The sequence below is a fragment of the Puma concolor genome, chromosome B2 (assembly GCF_028749965.1).
Source record: "Puma concolor isolate L17-30 chromosome B2, mPumCon1.1.hap2, whole genome shotgun sequence".
Taxonomy (NCBI): Eukaryota; Metazoa; Chordata; class Mammalia; order Carnivora; family Felidae; genus Puma; species Puma concolor.
This window is the reverse complement of record NC_141671.1, coordinates 134,249,128-134,263,727: the sequence shown is the minus strand read 5'-3', so window position 1 is coordinate 134,263,727 and position 14,600 is coordinate 134,249,128. Positions and strand designations below refer to the sequence as shown.

At 34.6% G+C, this 14,600-nt stretch overlaps 1 protein-coding gene across 5 annotated transcripts in view; it reads right to left on the bottom strand.

Moving 5' to 3' along the window:
• Nucleotides 1-14,600, bottom strand: part of ADGB (androglobin) — a 164,621-nt gene that overhangs the window by 100,586 nt on the left and 49,435 nt on the right. For 4 of the 5 annotated variants that reach the window (XM_086708075.1, XM_086708077.1, XM_086708076.1 and 1 more), the window contains 3 exons: nucleotides 10,515-10,654; nucleotides 7,884-7,970; nucleotides 621-850 (listed from right to left, as the gene is read on the bottom strand). In XM_086708075.1, the coding sequence (XP_086564201.1) occupies nucleotides 621-850; nucleotides 7,884-7,970; nucleotides 10,515-10,654 (457 nt within the window). Of the gene's footprint in view, nucleotides 1-620; nucleotides 851-7,883; nucleotides 7,971-10,514; nucleotides 10,655-13,401; nucleotides 13,514-14,600 lie in introns of those variants that run through there. The other variant, XM_086708079.1, reaches the window with a different exon arrangement.

Genomic DNA, 14,600 nt, shown 5'->3' with positions numbered 1-14,600 from the left:
AAAGCTAAGTATATTCTAGAATATCTAATCCTACTTTACTGTAAAAGCTTTGTTGCTCATATGCATAGCTATGTGAAATATTTTAGAAAATATAAAATAAATAATTATTCAATATATTTCTTATTTTATGATCTTATACTTTATAAAATAACTTGAAATTATTTTATTTTAAAATTTGAACTTCTACCTTGCAATAAATGGTCAGGTAATCATAATCTGTGTCTATTTCACATTTTCTTGGTGGGGGCAATAAAGACAAAAACAGGACAACTTTCTCTTTTGTTGTTTTGGTCCATTCCACTCTACATATAACATATAAGGTAGATGAGTTTGATGGAAATTAAAAACTTAATGTCTCTTCCTATATTAACACTATACTATCAGTATCATCAAAATATATAGTTGCCTTTGATTTCTAAGACAGTAAAATATGGAACAATAACTACCATATAGTAAACAGCATTACTAGTCCTAAAATTCTACAAAGAAAGGATCGTAATTATTTACATAACACTTAGTAAATGACAATGACAATAAAAAGTCATTAAATTCAGCAATGATTGTAAAGCATTTATATATAACAGTCATGTTGAATGGCATTGTAATAGAAAATCTCTTACCCTTTGGAACTTTGTCACTTTTCTCAGGTGCCTTTAATGCTGTCACTGAAGTGTCAAGTTTGAATTCTTTGCCATCTTTCATTTCTTTGCCATTCTTCACTTCTTTCCCTGCCTCTTTTAATTTGGTATCTACAACAGATGTTTTGCTTTCAGAGCTGGCCTCATCTGACAGCTTAAACTCAGGCAATATTTCTTTCAAGAGCTCCCAAACTTTGTCCGTATATCCTGGGCTTAAATAAAACACACCAACATTAATTTCCAAATTGAACTTTTTACTCCACTATTGATCATCAAGAAATTACTGACAGAAAAATCAATTGACAATTTCACAAGACTAATTTCAATAGTTACTTCAAATTTCAATAGTTACTTCAAATAGATACATTTATCCATCCAACATGCTTTGATTGAGTACCTACTGTGTGCTGGGCTTTGCTGATGCAAAGAGACCGAACAGAGTTCTGGTTCCAAATAGTGGTGTAAGATTCTGAACTTAGCAATTCCCATGACACACCAAACCTATAACTACATATGGAACAACTTCCTCTGGAAAACAAAAACAAAAACAAAAAAAACAACACACAAAAAAAAACCCTAGCTGAGTGACTCCTATACATCTGCTGAATTAGAAAAAAAACAAAAAAACAAACCATACCGATGCAGCAAAAGTTACCCCAAGAGGGAAGTTCATAGCAATAAATGCCTATTTCAAGAAACAAGAAATATCTCAATTTAATTTTATACCTCAAGAACTAGAAAAGAAGAACAAACAAAACACAAAACTAATAAAAAGATGAAAATAACAAAGATCAGAGTGGAAATCAATGAAATAGAGCCTAACAATACAATAGAAAAAAAATCAATGAAACTTAGAACTGGTTTTTTGAACAGATGGACAACATTGAAATATCTTTAGCTAGACTCACCAAGAAAAAGAAAAGACTCAAATAAAAACTGATACTACAGAAATACAAAGGATCACAACACAATCTGTAAATAATTATATGACAACAAGTCAGACAACCTAGAAGAAATCGATAAATTCCTAGAAATGTGCAACCTACCAAGAGTGAATCATAAAGAAATAAAAAATCTGGACAGACCAATTGCTAGGCAGGTGATTGAATCAGTAATCAAAACAATCCCAACAAACAAAATTCCAGGATGAGATGGCTTCACTGGTGAATTCTACCAACATTTAAAGAATAATGAATGCCAATTCTTCTCAAACTCTTGTGAAAAAAATAGAAGGAACACATTCTAATTCATCTTACAAGGCCATCATTACTTTGATACCAAAACCAGACAAGGACACCACAAGTAAAGGAAATTACTGACCAAAATTTCTGAAGAACATAGATGCAAAAATCCTCAACAAAATATTAGCAAATCAAATTTAACAATACATTAGAAGAATAATACAGCATGAACAAGTGAGATTAATCCCAGGGATGTGTGTGAGGATGGTTCAACATTTGCAAAGCTGTGTCATACACCAAACTAATGAAATGAATGATAAAAACCATAAGGTCATCTCAATAGGTGCAGAAAAAGCATTTGACAAAGTACAACGTCCATTTATGGTAAAAGTTCTCAACAAAGTGGGTTTAGAGAGAACATACCTCAACATAATAATGAAAAATATATCTTTTCCTCAAGGTCAGGAACAAGACAAGGATGCTACCTCTCACCACTTTCATTCAACATAGTATTGCCAGTCTTGACCAGAACAAGTAGACAAGAGAAATAAAAGGCATACAAATTGGACAGGAAGAAGTAAAATTGTCACTATTTACAGATGACTTAATATATGTAGAAAATCCAAAAGATACAACCTAAAACTGTTAGAACTAATAGATGACTTAGGTTAAGTTGCAGGATACAAAATCAATATACAAAATATGTTGCATCAGAAAGACAAATAAAACAATCCCATTTACAACTGCATCAAAAATAATGAAACATCTAGGAATAAATTTACCCAATGAGCTGAAAGACTTGTACACTGAAAACTGTAGGACATTAATAAAAGAAATTGAAGAAAGCTCAAATAAATGGGAAGACATTCTGTGCTCATGGATTGGAAGAATTAAGATTGTTAAAATGTCCACACTACCCAAAATCATTTGATGCAATCCGTTTCAAGTTGTAACATTTTTCACATAAGTAGGGATCATCTTAAAAACTGTGTGGAACCGCAAAAAACTCTGAATAGCCAGAGCAACTGGAGACAGAACAAAGCTGGAGTCATCACACTTCCTGATTTCAAACTACGTTCTAAGTCTATAATGATCAAACAATATGCTATTGACATACAGACACTTAGATCAATGGAACACAATAGACAGTGAAAAAATAAACCCACATGTATAGTCAATTAACTTATGACAACAGAGACAAGAATACACCATGTGAAAAAGATAGTCTCTTCAAGAAATGGTGTTGGAAGAATTGGATAGCCACATGCCAAAGAATGAAATTGGATCACTATCTTACACCATACACAAAAATCAACTCATAATGGATTAAAGACTTGAATGTAAGACCTAAAACCACAAAACTCCTAGAGAAAACATAGGCATCTTGACATTGGTCTTGACATTGTCGTTTTTGTTTTTGTTTGGATTTGACTCCAAAGACAAGGGCAACAAATGTAAAAACGAATAAGTGGGACTGTATCAAACTGGAAAGCTTCTGCACAGCAAAAGAAATGACCAACAGAATGAAAAGGCAATCTATTGAATGGAAAAAAATATTCTTAGTTTTTTTTTTAATATGTATTTATTTTTGAGAAAGAGAGAAAGAACATGAGCAGGGGAGGGACAGAGAAAGAGGGAGACACAGAATCCAAAGCAGGCTCCAGGCTCTAAGCTGTCAGCACAGAGCCTGAAACGGGGCTCAAACTCACAAGCTGTGAGATTATGACCTGAACCGAGGTCAAATGCTTAACCAACTGAGTCACCGAGCCACCCAAGAAAATATTTTCAAATCTTATATCTCATAGGGAGTTAAAAATATATGAAGTACTCATATACCTCAAAAGCAACAAACAAACCATCAAAACCCAAACTGTTCAATTAATAAATGGATAGAGGATCTAACTGGACAATTCTGCCCCCCCCAAAAAAAAAAGACATAGGTACATTAAAAGATATTCAGCATCACTAATCATCATGTAAATGTAAACAAAAACCACAATGAGATTTTACTTCATAACTGTTAGAATGACTGTTATAAAAAAAATAAAATAAAAGTACAGTTGTGGTGAGGACGTGGAAAAAAAGGAAACTTTATGCACTCTTGGTGAGATTGTAAGCTGGTGCAGTCACTATGGAAAACAGTATGGAATTTCTTCAAAATATTTTTAAAAAGAACTATCATACAATCCAGAAATTCCAATTCTGGGTTATCTGAATAAAAGGAAAACACCAATATGAAGAGATATGTGCACCCCTGTGTTTATTGTGCATTATGTACAAGATCCAAGATATGGATAAGAAAGGTGTGACATATATATACAACGGAATATTACTTAGTCAATAAGAAAAGATAAAAATCCTTCCATTTGTGCACAACATGATGGATCTAGAGGGTATTATGTTAAAGGTAATAAGTCAGAGAAAGACAAAAACTGTATGTATGTACATGTAGAATCTAAAACACAAAACAAACAAAAGAAAACAGAAACAGACATGTAGATACAGGAAATAAACTGTTAGCTATCAGAGGCGGAGGCATTAGGGGTTGGATGAAGTAGGTGAAGGGATTAAGTAGAAATTCCCAGTTATAAAAATAAGTCATGGTGATGCACTGTACAGCATAGAGGATATAGTCAATGATATTGTCACAACTATATCATAACAGATGGTAACTAGACATCATGGGGACCACTTAGTAATGTGTAAAAATGTTGAATCACCATAATGTATGCCTGAAACTAATAGGAAATTATATGTCAATCAGATTTCAGCTTAAAGAAGCGAGGTGGCAAAGTGTTCTATTCCAGATGAATTACACCGATATCAGAGAAATGTGCCAAGAAACAAATATTCTCATTTGAAATTGTCTTCTTACATCCTCTCAGACATGTCATTGATTATGTTCCTATTATTATATGGAGAGTTAAAAGGTTTCTTTTTTTCTTTTCAGATGGTAAAACTGCACGAGTGGAAGGAAAACATAAGAGGCAAGGCCAATAATTGCACGTAGACCAGTGCCTCCTTTTGGTACTCCCTCAGGAGAGTGGAAGGGAAGGTGTCTGTTGGAAATGCCACAAAACACTTTCCTCCTAGCTGATTTTCACATGGGAAAAGTTCCAGTAGTCAACACTAGTTCTCCTTGACCATGTACAACCATGGAAAACCATGAATGTGACTGCAAGGCCCTCAGAGTCTTTCTCTTCACACTCAAATCCTTCCTAGCAACAGAAATATTCTACTCCTGAACATACCATGTGTCTCTGACAGTATCATTCTCCCGCCTTCGATGCCCCTCTCCTTCCTCTCCTTCAATCAAATCCAGCCAACGGTAAAGGCTCAGACCAACTCAGAACACTCCACGAGGCCCTATCTGACCCCTACCAGCATCCTGGGCTGATGGCCATTGCTTCCATATTTCAACTTAAACGTTTCTTGACACTCTTTTTTATACTATTTCATGACATTCTTTTCATTTAAAATTATATATGTATACATAAAATTGAAATTTTATTGCATAATTGTAATTTAAAATTATATGAATAATGCAGCAGAATGTTCATAGGAAAATACTCTTCAAATTGTGACATACATACATCAGAGATAGTGTATATCTTTTACTTTTCAGTTGTATTTAGGAGAAAATTGATAAATTTGAATGTTTGGGTCAGTCTCACTCTTCTTTAGACTTTTCCCCATTTGCAAAGATTGAGTACCAACTACCATATATCTTTCTAGATAATATTAAATAATCTAGTGACAGTCACTAGACAGGGAAAGAAACTTATAGTAATTATGTCTCTTCAATACATTAGTATTTTTTCTATCACCTACTCACTTATCTTAAGAACAACCATATTGGATAGGTCATTTTACTCTCATTTTACGTATAAAGAAAGATATATTACTTGCAAAATTCACATAGCTTGAAATTGAAAGTGTAGGTACATAAACCTAGGTATAATAGTTCTGATTCCTGAGCTCAAGCTTTTCTGCCTCATTTTCATAGAAATGAGCACCCATAAATTCATGCAAATTGGACATCTAAAATTGCTCAACATTTTTATTAATTTTAAAGTGGTCTCCTTATAATTCTGAAAATAGATGAATACTTTTCAATTTTCATATATGATTTCAGTGTATGATTCTGGCAAGAGACAATTCACGATTCTTTTGACTAATTTTCTAGTTGTGAATGATTTTAATCTCCTATTTCTGTACTGGTCTCCAATGGACTTCTGATGATTTCATGTCCCTGCTATCTTTATTCACTTCCATGCAGGAAAAATTAAGCAAAATTATAAACATTCTATCAACACTGAAGATAAAAATTTAGAAAAGCCCATACTTTTACACCTCATTCTGTCTCTACCTCTCTCCATTAATATTGTCCATATAATGTCAAGAAATATTCTGTTTTATTAGGTATCAAAAAAAGGATTTTCCATGAGACGACCCAAAAGAGTATTGTCTAGATCTTTCCTTAAGATTAAAAAAATAATAATAAGATTATCTCCCCTTTCAGGAAAGTAGTCCTTTGAGGAAGGGATCTATACATCCACTTTTTCCCTGCAGATATTTTTATTTGAACCAAGCAATAGCTAATTTATCCTGCTGAAATGATGCTTTAGATGGTAAGATCCAAGTTACTAGGGACCAAATTCAATCTCCTCTAACCTGGACCCTTTGAGAACAGTAGCTTCCCAATATCAGTCAAAGATCAGAGATGATCCAAACTGATAACTGAACTATGTATTTGATCTTCTTATAAAATACAACATCTGAATTGATGATATGTTCAGATGTATCAATGTAATGTTTTTCTATGCACTTTGACCTGATTAATTTCTTTTTTTTTTTCTTTTTAACATTTATTTATTTTTGGAGACAGAGAGAGACAGAGTGTGAGCAGGGGAGGGGCAGAGAGAGAGGGAGACACAGAATCCTAAGCAGGCTCCAGGTTCTGAGCTGTCAGCACAGAGCCCGATGTGGGGCAAAAACTCATGAACCACAAGATCATGACCTGAGCCAAAGTCAGGCACTTAACCGACTGAGCCACTCAGGCGCCCCTGACTTGATTAATTTCTACTATTAATGATAATATAACCAAATTGTGTGTCTATAACCTTTATGTATGAAATAAAAGTACTTGTGAAATTTTTAGTAAGCATTACATTAAATGGCCTCTCTTGTTTGGACATAGACAAATATTTAGAATCACAGGAAAGAAAGACTGTGGGCTTTGGACCCAACAAGACTTAGATTTGTATTTTTTTCTCCTCCAGGTACAATGTACACAGCTTTGGGGTATTTGACCACTCTGGGCTTCAGTTTCTTCATTTGTAATAACATATATCCAGCTAATGAGGTCATATGAATGATTATATGAGATAATATTTTCAGGATTGTGATTTTTAATTAGAAATAATATATTAGTGTTCCTAATGCCTAACAGGTATTTTATTACTATTAATTATTTCCTAATATATGTGGCTAATTACAAGTTGCCTTTATGGGCTAGAGAGGGCTATTCTTTTCATTTAAAATTATATGTATACATAAAATTGAAATTTTATAGTATAATTGAGAGAGAGAGGGATCGAGAGAATCCCAAGCAGGCTCTGTGATGTCAGCACAAAGCCTAATAAGGGACTTGATCTTACAAACCGTGAGATCGTGACCTCAGCTGAAATCAAGAGGTGGATGCTTAACCTACTGAGCCACCTAGGGCCCCCATATGTTTCTGTATTAAGTAAGGTTAGTAGTTGTATAAGTATAAAGGGACACCTGTAAACATGATAAATAACATGGTTTTAATATTTGTAATTCATATATTTATATATTAAATTCACAGTATTCTTTTTAAAACAGAATTTATCCTGAAATTCTCAAGGAAGTTTATATAATACTATAAAATATTAATACACTAAAACATTATTTTCACAAACATTTTGTAAAATATGAGATTTTCTTTATATTTTCTGAAAGCTTAATAATACTTTAGTTAAAGAAACATTACTGGGACAGAAAGAAAAATACATATGAAGAACTTAATGGTAAAACCTACTGGAGAGGAATCACTTCTGGTAACCATCCGGTAAGCGCATGAATCACCGTGAACTCCCCTAATTCTCTCCTCTCGGCTACATGGATGCTAAAAAAGCAAATGCACAATAGCATAGTTAATAACATTTGAAAACATACACAAAGAGATATATAAGCACCGAGAATCTTTAGTAAGCAGTGATATAATAATAAATGTAGGGGTCATATGGCTTATATGTTAGAGTAGAAGAAAATACTATTCCAACAGCCAGATGATTCATTTTGTTAAAGCGCTTAAAGGAATCCAATCTAAAAGTTCATGTTTATTTTAAAAACACACTATACGCCTTGTTTTAAAAAGATGTAAGTTAACATTCATGTCATATACACAAAGCATATTCAAATATATGTTATAAAATATATAAATTTAGATGATATACATTGTATATATTCAATATACTATCATATTCTTTACAAAATAGAACCATATCTTTTTATATTTCCGATGTTAGCTCCTATTCCTTGATGCCCATGAGGCTGGGTACTAAATCAGTCTCATACATAGCAGGTCAAGGCTACATCAGATAGCCCTAATTTAGTCCTTAGATAATCTCAGAGAGATGACAAATATCTCTTCTATCCGATACAAATGAGTAGATCTGCCACTGTAGCATGAAGTCAGAGGAGAGTGTGATGACCCAATACCACTCTGCTCATTTTAGTCCCTTTTTCCCCCAAAGTGATTGGTCTATTTGCACTGAGACACAGAAATGCCACAGCCCTGTTCTGGCCAGGAGTCACACTGGCAGTTTACCACGTGCCAACGGAGGGGATTAATGATATTGACCAGACGTGTTCTTTTCTTCAGAAAGAAATCTTACTATCTTAGTCACATGTTCTAACATTTACAAACTTTTATTGGTTTGTTGCTCAGACGTTATGAATTTTGATGTACCTACACATGTCACAGATACCAGAATTCTCCTGGGAAAGTTCACAGTCTAAACTATGAATAATCATATTTAGGAAGTGACTGCATACCTCATGTGAAGAGGGTCCTTTCCTTTGCGTAGCGCACAGTGATAGTGAAATACTTACTACACGTTAAATTTTTAATGTAGAAAGCTAAAACTCATATTAAAATAATTGCTATATACTATAAAATTTGAGAAAAAATGCAGAGACAAGTATAAATTGTACCACAAGTATACAGGTAGCCACTATAATGCCTAAAAAATGTCTTACATTTAGTCTGGTCCTTTATTTCTAAGCTGGATTTATTTTTTAAAATAGCAATAGTTCTATTTCTTAGGAGGCTCTAAAATTCTATGGAACTATAGCTTTAAGAAAGGCAAAATACCACTCCAATTTTCCAGGTCACCCATTTAGCACTTCACTGGCATTAATTCAGCTCCAGTTCTCAGTACTTCAAGTTAGGTCTGAGAATTAGGAACATTAGGAACATCATTTTCTTTCAAAACAAACAAACGGCGGTTGTCACCAGCGTGAATACTCAGTTCTATTCAGCTACTTTAAAAGATCTGGGCTGAGTTTTTTGTTTTTTTTTTTTAATCATTGAAATTAAGAGTTGTGAGCTTGGTGAAACAAATTCTGAACAGAAGATCGAAGGTTGGTGAGAGAAAAGAGATCTGTCTAGGATGTCAGTGGAGTGGCTGGTTTTACTGTGTAGCCTTGGGAAAGAACAAAGGAAGCTGAGCCAAAGGAAAATCCAGACAAAAAAACCAAAATGGAGTGCCCTTCTGATGGACAGAGCTCTGTTTACAGAAGGGGAGGAGGCTGAGCAAAGGGTTGCAGTGGTCTGTTGGAGCCCAAGGGCAATCTGCTGACAATGAGATGCTGTCACACCCTGCAGGAGAGAGAAGGGTATCAAATTCAAGGTGGCTCAGTATAGGTGAGAATCCCCCCCACCGAGCAATGATACAAAGTTGCCAGGCCTTTGCAACTCAAGCATCTAAGATTCTTTTTGCATGGCTAGGGCGGGGATACGTTGACCTAAGGTCTCTGTAGGTGGGAGCCAAGAGGATGAATGTATGTGGCAGACACATCTCATACATGTTGATGCACAAGACATGCAAGCATGGAAGACATACGCAGATTTCACAAGAATATTGAAGCAAATGGAAGAAGTTTTTATCACAAATGTATTAAAAGGGAGCAGTGTTACCAAAATCCTGAGGAGCATATCAAAAACATTGTCATCCTTCAGAAGAGCTCAGGTTTTCAAGATTATAAATTATTGCTGCATGTACAGAACCTAAAACTTTAACTGGATTCCAGTGTACATGATTCGCTATTTAGATGAACCAGTACTTCCCCGTACAAAAACCACCTTTTTCTCCTGCTGAGGTGAAGCACTATTTTTCATGATCACCTTCTATTCATTGTAAGAAAGCACTGGATATAGAATAATTTTTGAGTATTTTCCCTTGGGAGAATTTTGTCCTATTGCTGGGTAACCCAATTTTTCAAATTAGTGGTTTTGGTATTTTTATATCAAAACGTTTACAGTGTCTGGAAAGAAAGCTATTTTAAATAGATTTTTTTTTAAATGAAGCTATGTGATATAGATGTATAGGTTTTTGTTGTTTGTCTTTTTGTTTTTATGCGAGTGATTGTTCTTCCTTCTACATACTCAACATTTGCCAGCTTAATGATAGCTTTACACAAAAGCATTGGCCAGAGTTCAAAGTCATATGTTGTGGCCGGAAGCAATAGATTGTTGTCTTCATCAAAAGGCAGAAAGTCATCAATAGTTATCTTTCTCCAACAACCCTAAAAATGAGAAGAAAGGAATGTACAGTTAGTGATTTACATTATTTTTTCTCATATATTATTGTGTACTACTGATGTTATTATTTACTCTTTCATAATTTTAACTTACCTTCTTACATCTAAAGACTGGTGTGCTGGTTTTCAATACTACTGTGGCTGAGAATTTCAGCTGTTTTATTTAATTTAATTTATTTTATTTTATTTATCTATATCAACAGTCATTATTGATGAAACCTTATAAACACATTCTTGGGTGCCCATCCTATATAATGCAGTAAATCAAAGTGTTTCAAACAGCAGAACCAAAACATTAAACAACCATGGATAAGTTTGGTCATAATTAAATAACAACATAATCATAACACAAATTCTCCAAGTATAAGTAATTATTGTTCACTCTGATAGACTCAGTGACTTTAAACTTCCAATTACCAGAATCCTTTTTACTCCTAATTAAAGATCTAATTTTTAACATGAAGTTAGTTAACACTTTAATAAAATGATTATATATTTACCTGTATGCATATTATTTCACAGTTAAAAGTTTGGGACAAATGGTAACTTTAATGGTTATGAACTCAAATATTTTTTAAACTTTGGTTTTACATGCAAAATTTTATTATGAATTTATTCTTTTGCCCAAGAAGTATTTTCATCAGTGATGCAGGCATTCTGAACCCCAAGTCTGCATTAACACCTGGCCTACAGCAGTGAATTGCTTAGAGTCTAGTGACAGGAGCATATATGCAAATAACATAAAACAATATTTTCATGGTGCTCTAGGACCAGAAAAGCAAGTGTGACAAATATTGCTTGTGCAGTCTTCACAAGAAGGTGACATTTGAACTAAAGATTCAAAAAACACTAGTTTTCCCAGTACATAGGGGCAATAGGGGCATGATTTCTTTGTATGGGATGAGTAACTCTGAATTCATATTGCCTTATTTAGTGATTTCATGTCTTTCTTTCTTCTCTAACGGGTCATATAGGGCAAGACAGGATTAAAACTTAGGTGTATAGCCACTCCCTCTCCTAATTTCAAATGACATGACCCAAAAGAATACACAACGAAATAAGCCGGAGACAAAAGGACAAATATTTTGTAATCCTATTTGTATGACATATTTGGAAAAAAGCAAACTGACAGAGACAAAAGGCATACTTGAAGTTCCCAGGGGCTGGGGGTGGAGGGGAATGAAAGATTATTGTTTAAGGGGTACAGAGTTTCCAGTTGGGATGATGAAAAAGTTGTGGAAATAGATAGTGGTGATGGTTGTACAGCATTGTAAGAATACTTAATGCCTCTGAATTGTGCATTTATAACATTCAAAATGCCAAATATTATGGTACATATATTTTACCACAATGAAACCTAGTAATATGAGAACAATTTTGAATGAACCAACTGGGTCCCCACGAAAGAAATGTTTTAAAGCAGACATAAGCACTTAAGCTAAACCAGTTCAATGAGTATCATCTACTTACAGCTGATCAATAATATATTTCGATTGAGAATGCTTTCATTCCTAAACACCATTGAACTGTATAGTCTAAATAGATCGAACTGCATGGTACATGAATTGCATCTCAGAAAAGCTATTATGAAAAATACACAGGGATAAGTGTTCAGTATTACACTTAAAAAGACACTTTGACTAGACTTATAACAATTTTCCTGGGAGTTTTTTGATTCTTTCATATTAAAATTTGGTTGATGGCTTCCTTAAAGTTTATGAAGAAATTAAATGTTATATATGTAAATATAAATGTTACATATAAATATTATATATATGAGACCTCATCATAGAACATTGACTTTATTTATTTGAGACTTTATCTTAGAACACTGAAATTTTTGAAATTTTATTTTAGAGAGAAAGAGAACATGAGAGAGCGCACAGGGGAGAGGTAGAGGGAGAGAGAGAGAGAGAGAGAGAGGGGGAGAGAGAGAGAGAATCTTAAGCAGGCTCCATGCTCAGCATGGAACCCAATGAGGGGCTCAAACCCACTGCCCTTGGATCATGACCTGACCCGAAATCAAGAGTTGGGTGCTCAACCAACTGAGCCACCCAGGTGCCCACCACTGAAACATTTTTACACTTTTTTTTCTTACCTGCATGTAAAAGATGTACATGGGGCAGTTTTTACTTAGTTTACTGTGTTAGCACCACATAATTTGAAATGACCATCAAAATGTTTAATTACTTAGCACATTTATGAAGAAGGATGCTTCCTTTATTAGTATAAATATACATTACAAAGTTACTTTAGAATATAGTCATGTTCAAATTTTAATATTTTCCACACTTGAATTCTAGGTCAAGATAACTAAATGGCTACATATATTTATATCCTCTGCCTCCTAAGACCATGCTAAAGGGATAATAAAAAATATTTTTGGGGGGGCTTGGGTGGCAGGGTCGGTTAAGCATATGACTTTGACTCAGGTCATGATCTCGTGGTTCATGATTTCAAGCCCCGAGTGGGTCTCTGTGCTGACAGCTGGGAGCCTGGAGCCTGCTTCGGATTCTGTGTCTCCCTCTCTCTCTACCCCTCCCCTGCTCATGCTCTGTCTCTCTCTCAAAAATAAATAAACATTAAAAAATTTGTTTTTTTTTTTAATTAATAGCATCAATCACAATTACAAAAGATCAAGGAAGGAGCAATCAGCGGACAGAGATTTCAGCCCATATCTGAATGAACATAATTATATAGATTAGGATAGAACCCTAACAGCACTCCCCCACCTTCAGCCCAGTAACAGGTGATGCCCTTCCCATACAGGGCCTGAGGGTGAAAGTCTGACTTCTGTGACTGTCCTGAAGTAAACAGGGCAGTTTCTCTGCCCAGTGGAGTCAGTGGGCAGAATTGTGACTTCTATCAACCTCCTGCAATAAAGAGGAAGTGCTTTCTGCATTAGTAGAACCTGTTGGAGGAAGTCTTATTTCCACACTCGACCCATGCAGGGATGAAGCAGTACACCTCCCCCTCCTCAGCTAGTGCTAAGGACACTGGGGGATCAAGTCTTATCATGGGACAACAAAGGAGTGACAGAGCAGAGTAGCATTGCACAGGCTTTATAAACCAAATTAACATATGAAGCACAGCCCACAAAAGTGAGCCAGGATGTGCACTCTGAATCTAAACAGGTTGACTACTTGCTAAAATAAAAAATTTAATTAGCAATCAGTCATACAACATAACACTAAAGATGTCCAGGAAACTGTCCAAAATTACCCATCATGCAAAAACCAGGAAAATCTAAATTTCAATGAGAAAACACAGTCAACAGAGTACAGTGCCAAAATGACAGGGAATTTAGAATTTTTAGTTAAGAAATCTAAAGCAGATGTCATAAAAATGCTCCAGGAAGCAACTATGAATATTCTTTGAAACAAATAAAAAATAGAATGCCTTATCAAAGAAATAAAAAATATGAGGAAAAACAACAGAAATTTTGAAATTAAAAAAAAAAAAAAAAACCCTTCATAGGAAAAGATCAATAGCAGAACGCAAATGGGAAAGAAATTGGTGAATTGGAATTTAAGTCAATAGAAATTATGAACAACCAGGAAAAATAGATTGTTACAAATGATAGGAACCTCAAGGACCTATGAGACAGTGAAAGAAGATATAACATGCATGCCATCAGAGTCCCCCCAAAATGAGAAAAAGAATGTGGGGCTGAAAAAATATTTAAATGAGTAATGACTGAAAACTTTCCCAAATTTTCTTAAGACATGACCCTACAGGTTCAAGGAGCTCAACATATCCCAGAGAGGATAATCTCAAAGAAATCTACACCCAGACACATTACATTCAAACTTCTGAAAACTGGAGACACAGAAAAAAGCCAGAAACCAGCTAGCTGGCGAGAAAAGAACACCAAATCGCTCTCCAGAAACCACAGAGGCCAGAAGGAAGTATCAGACTAGTTTTCAATGCT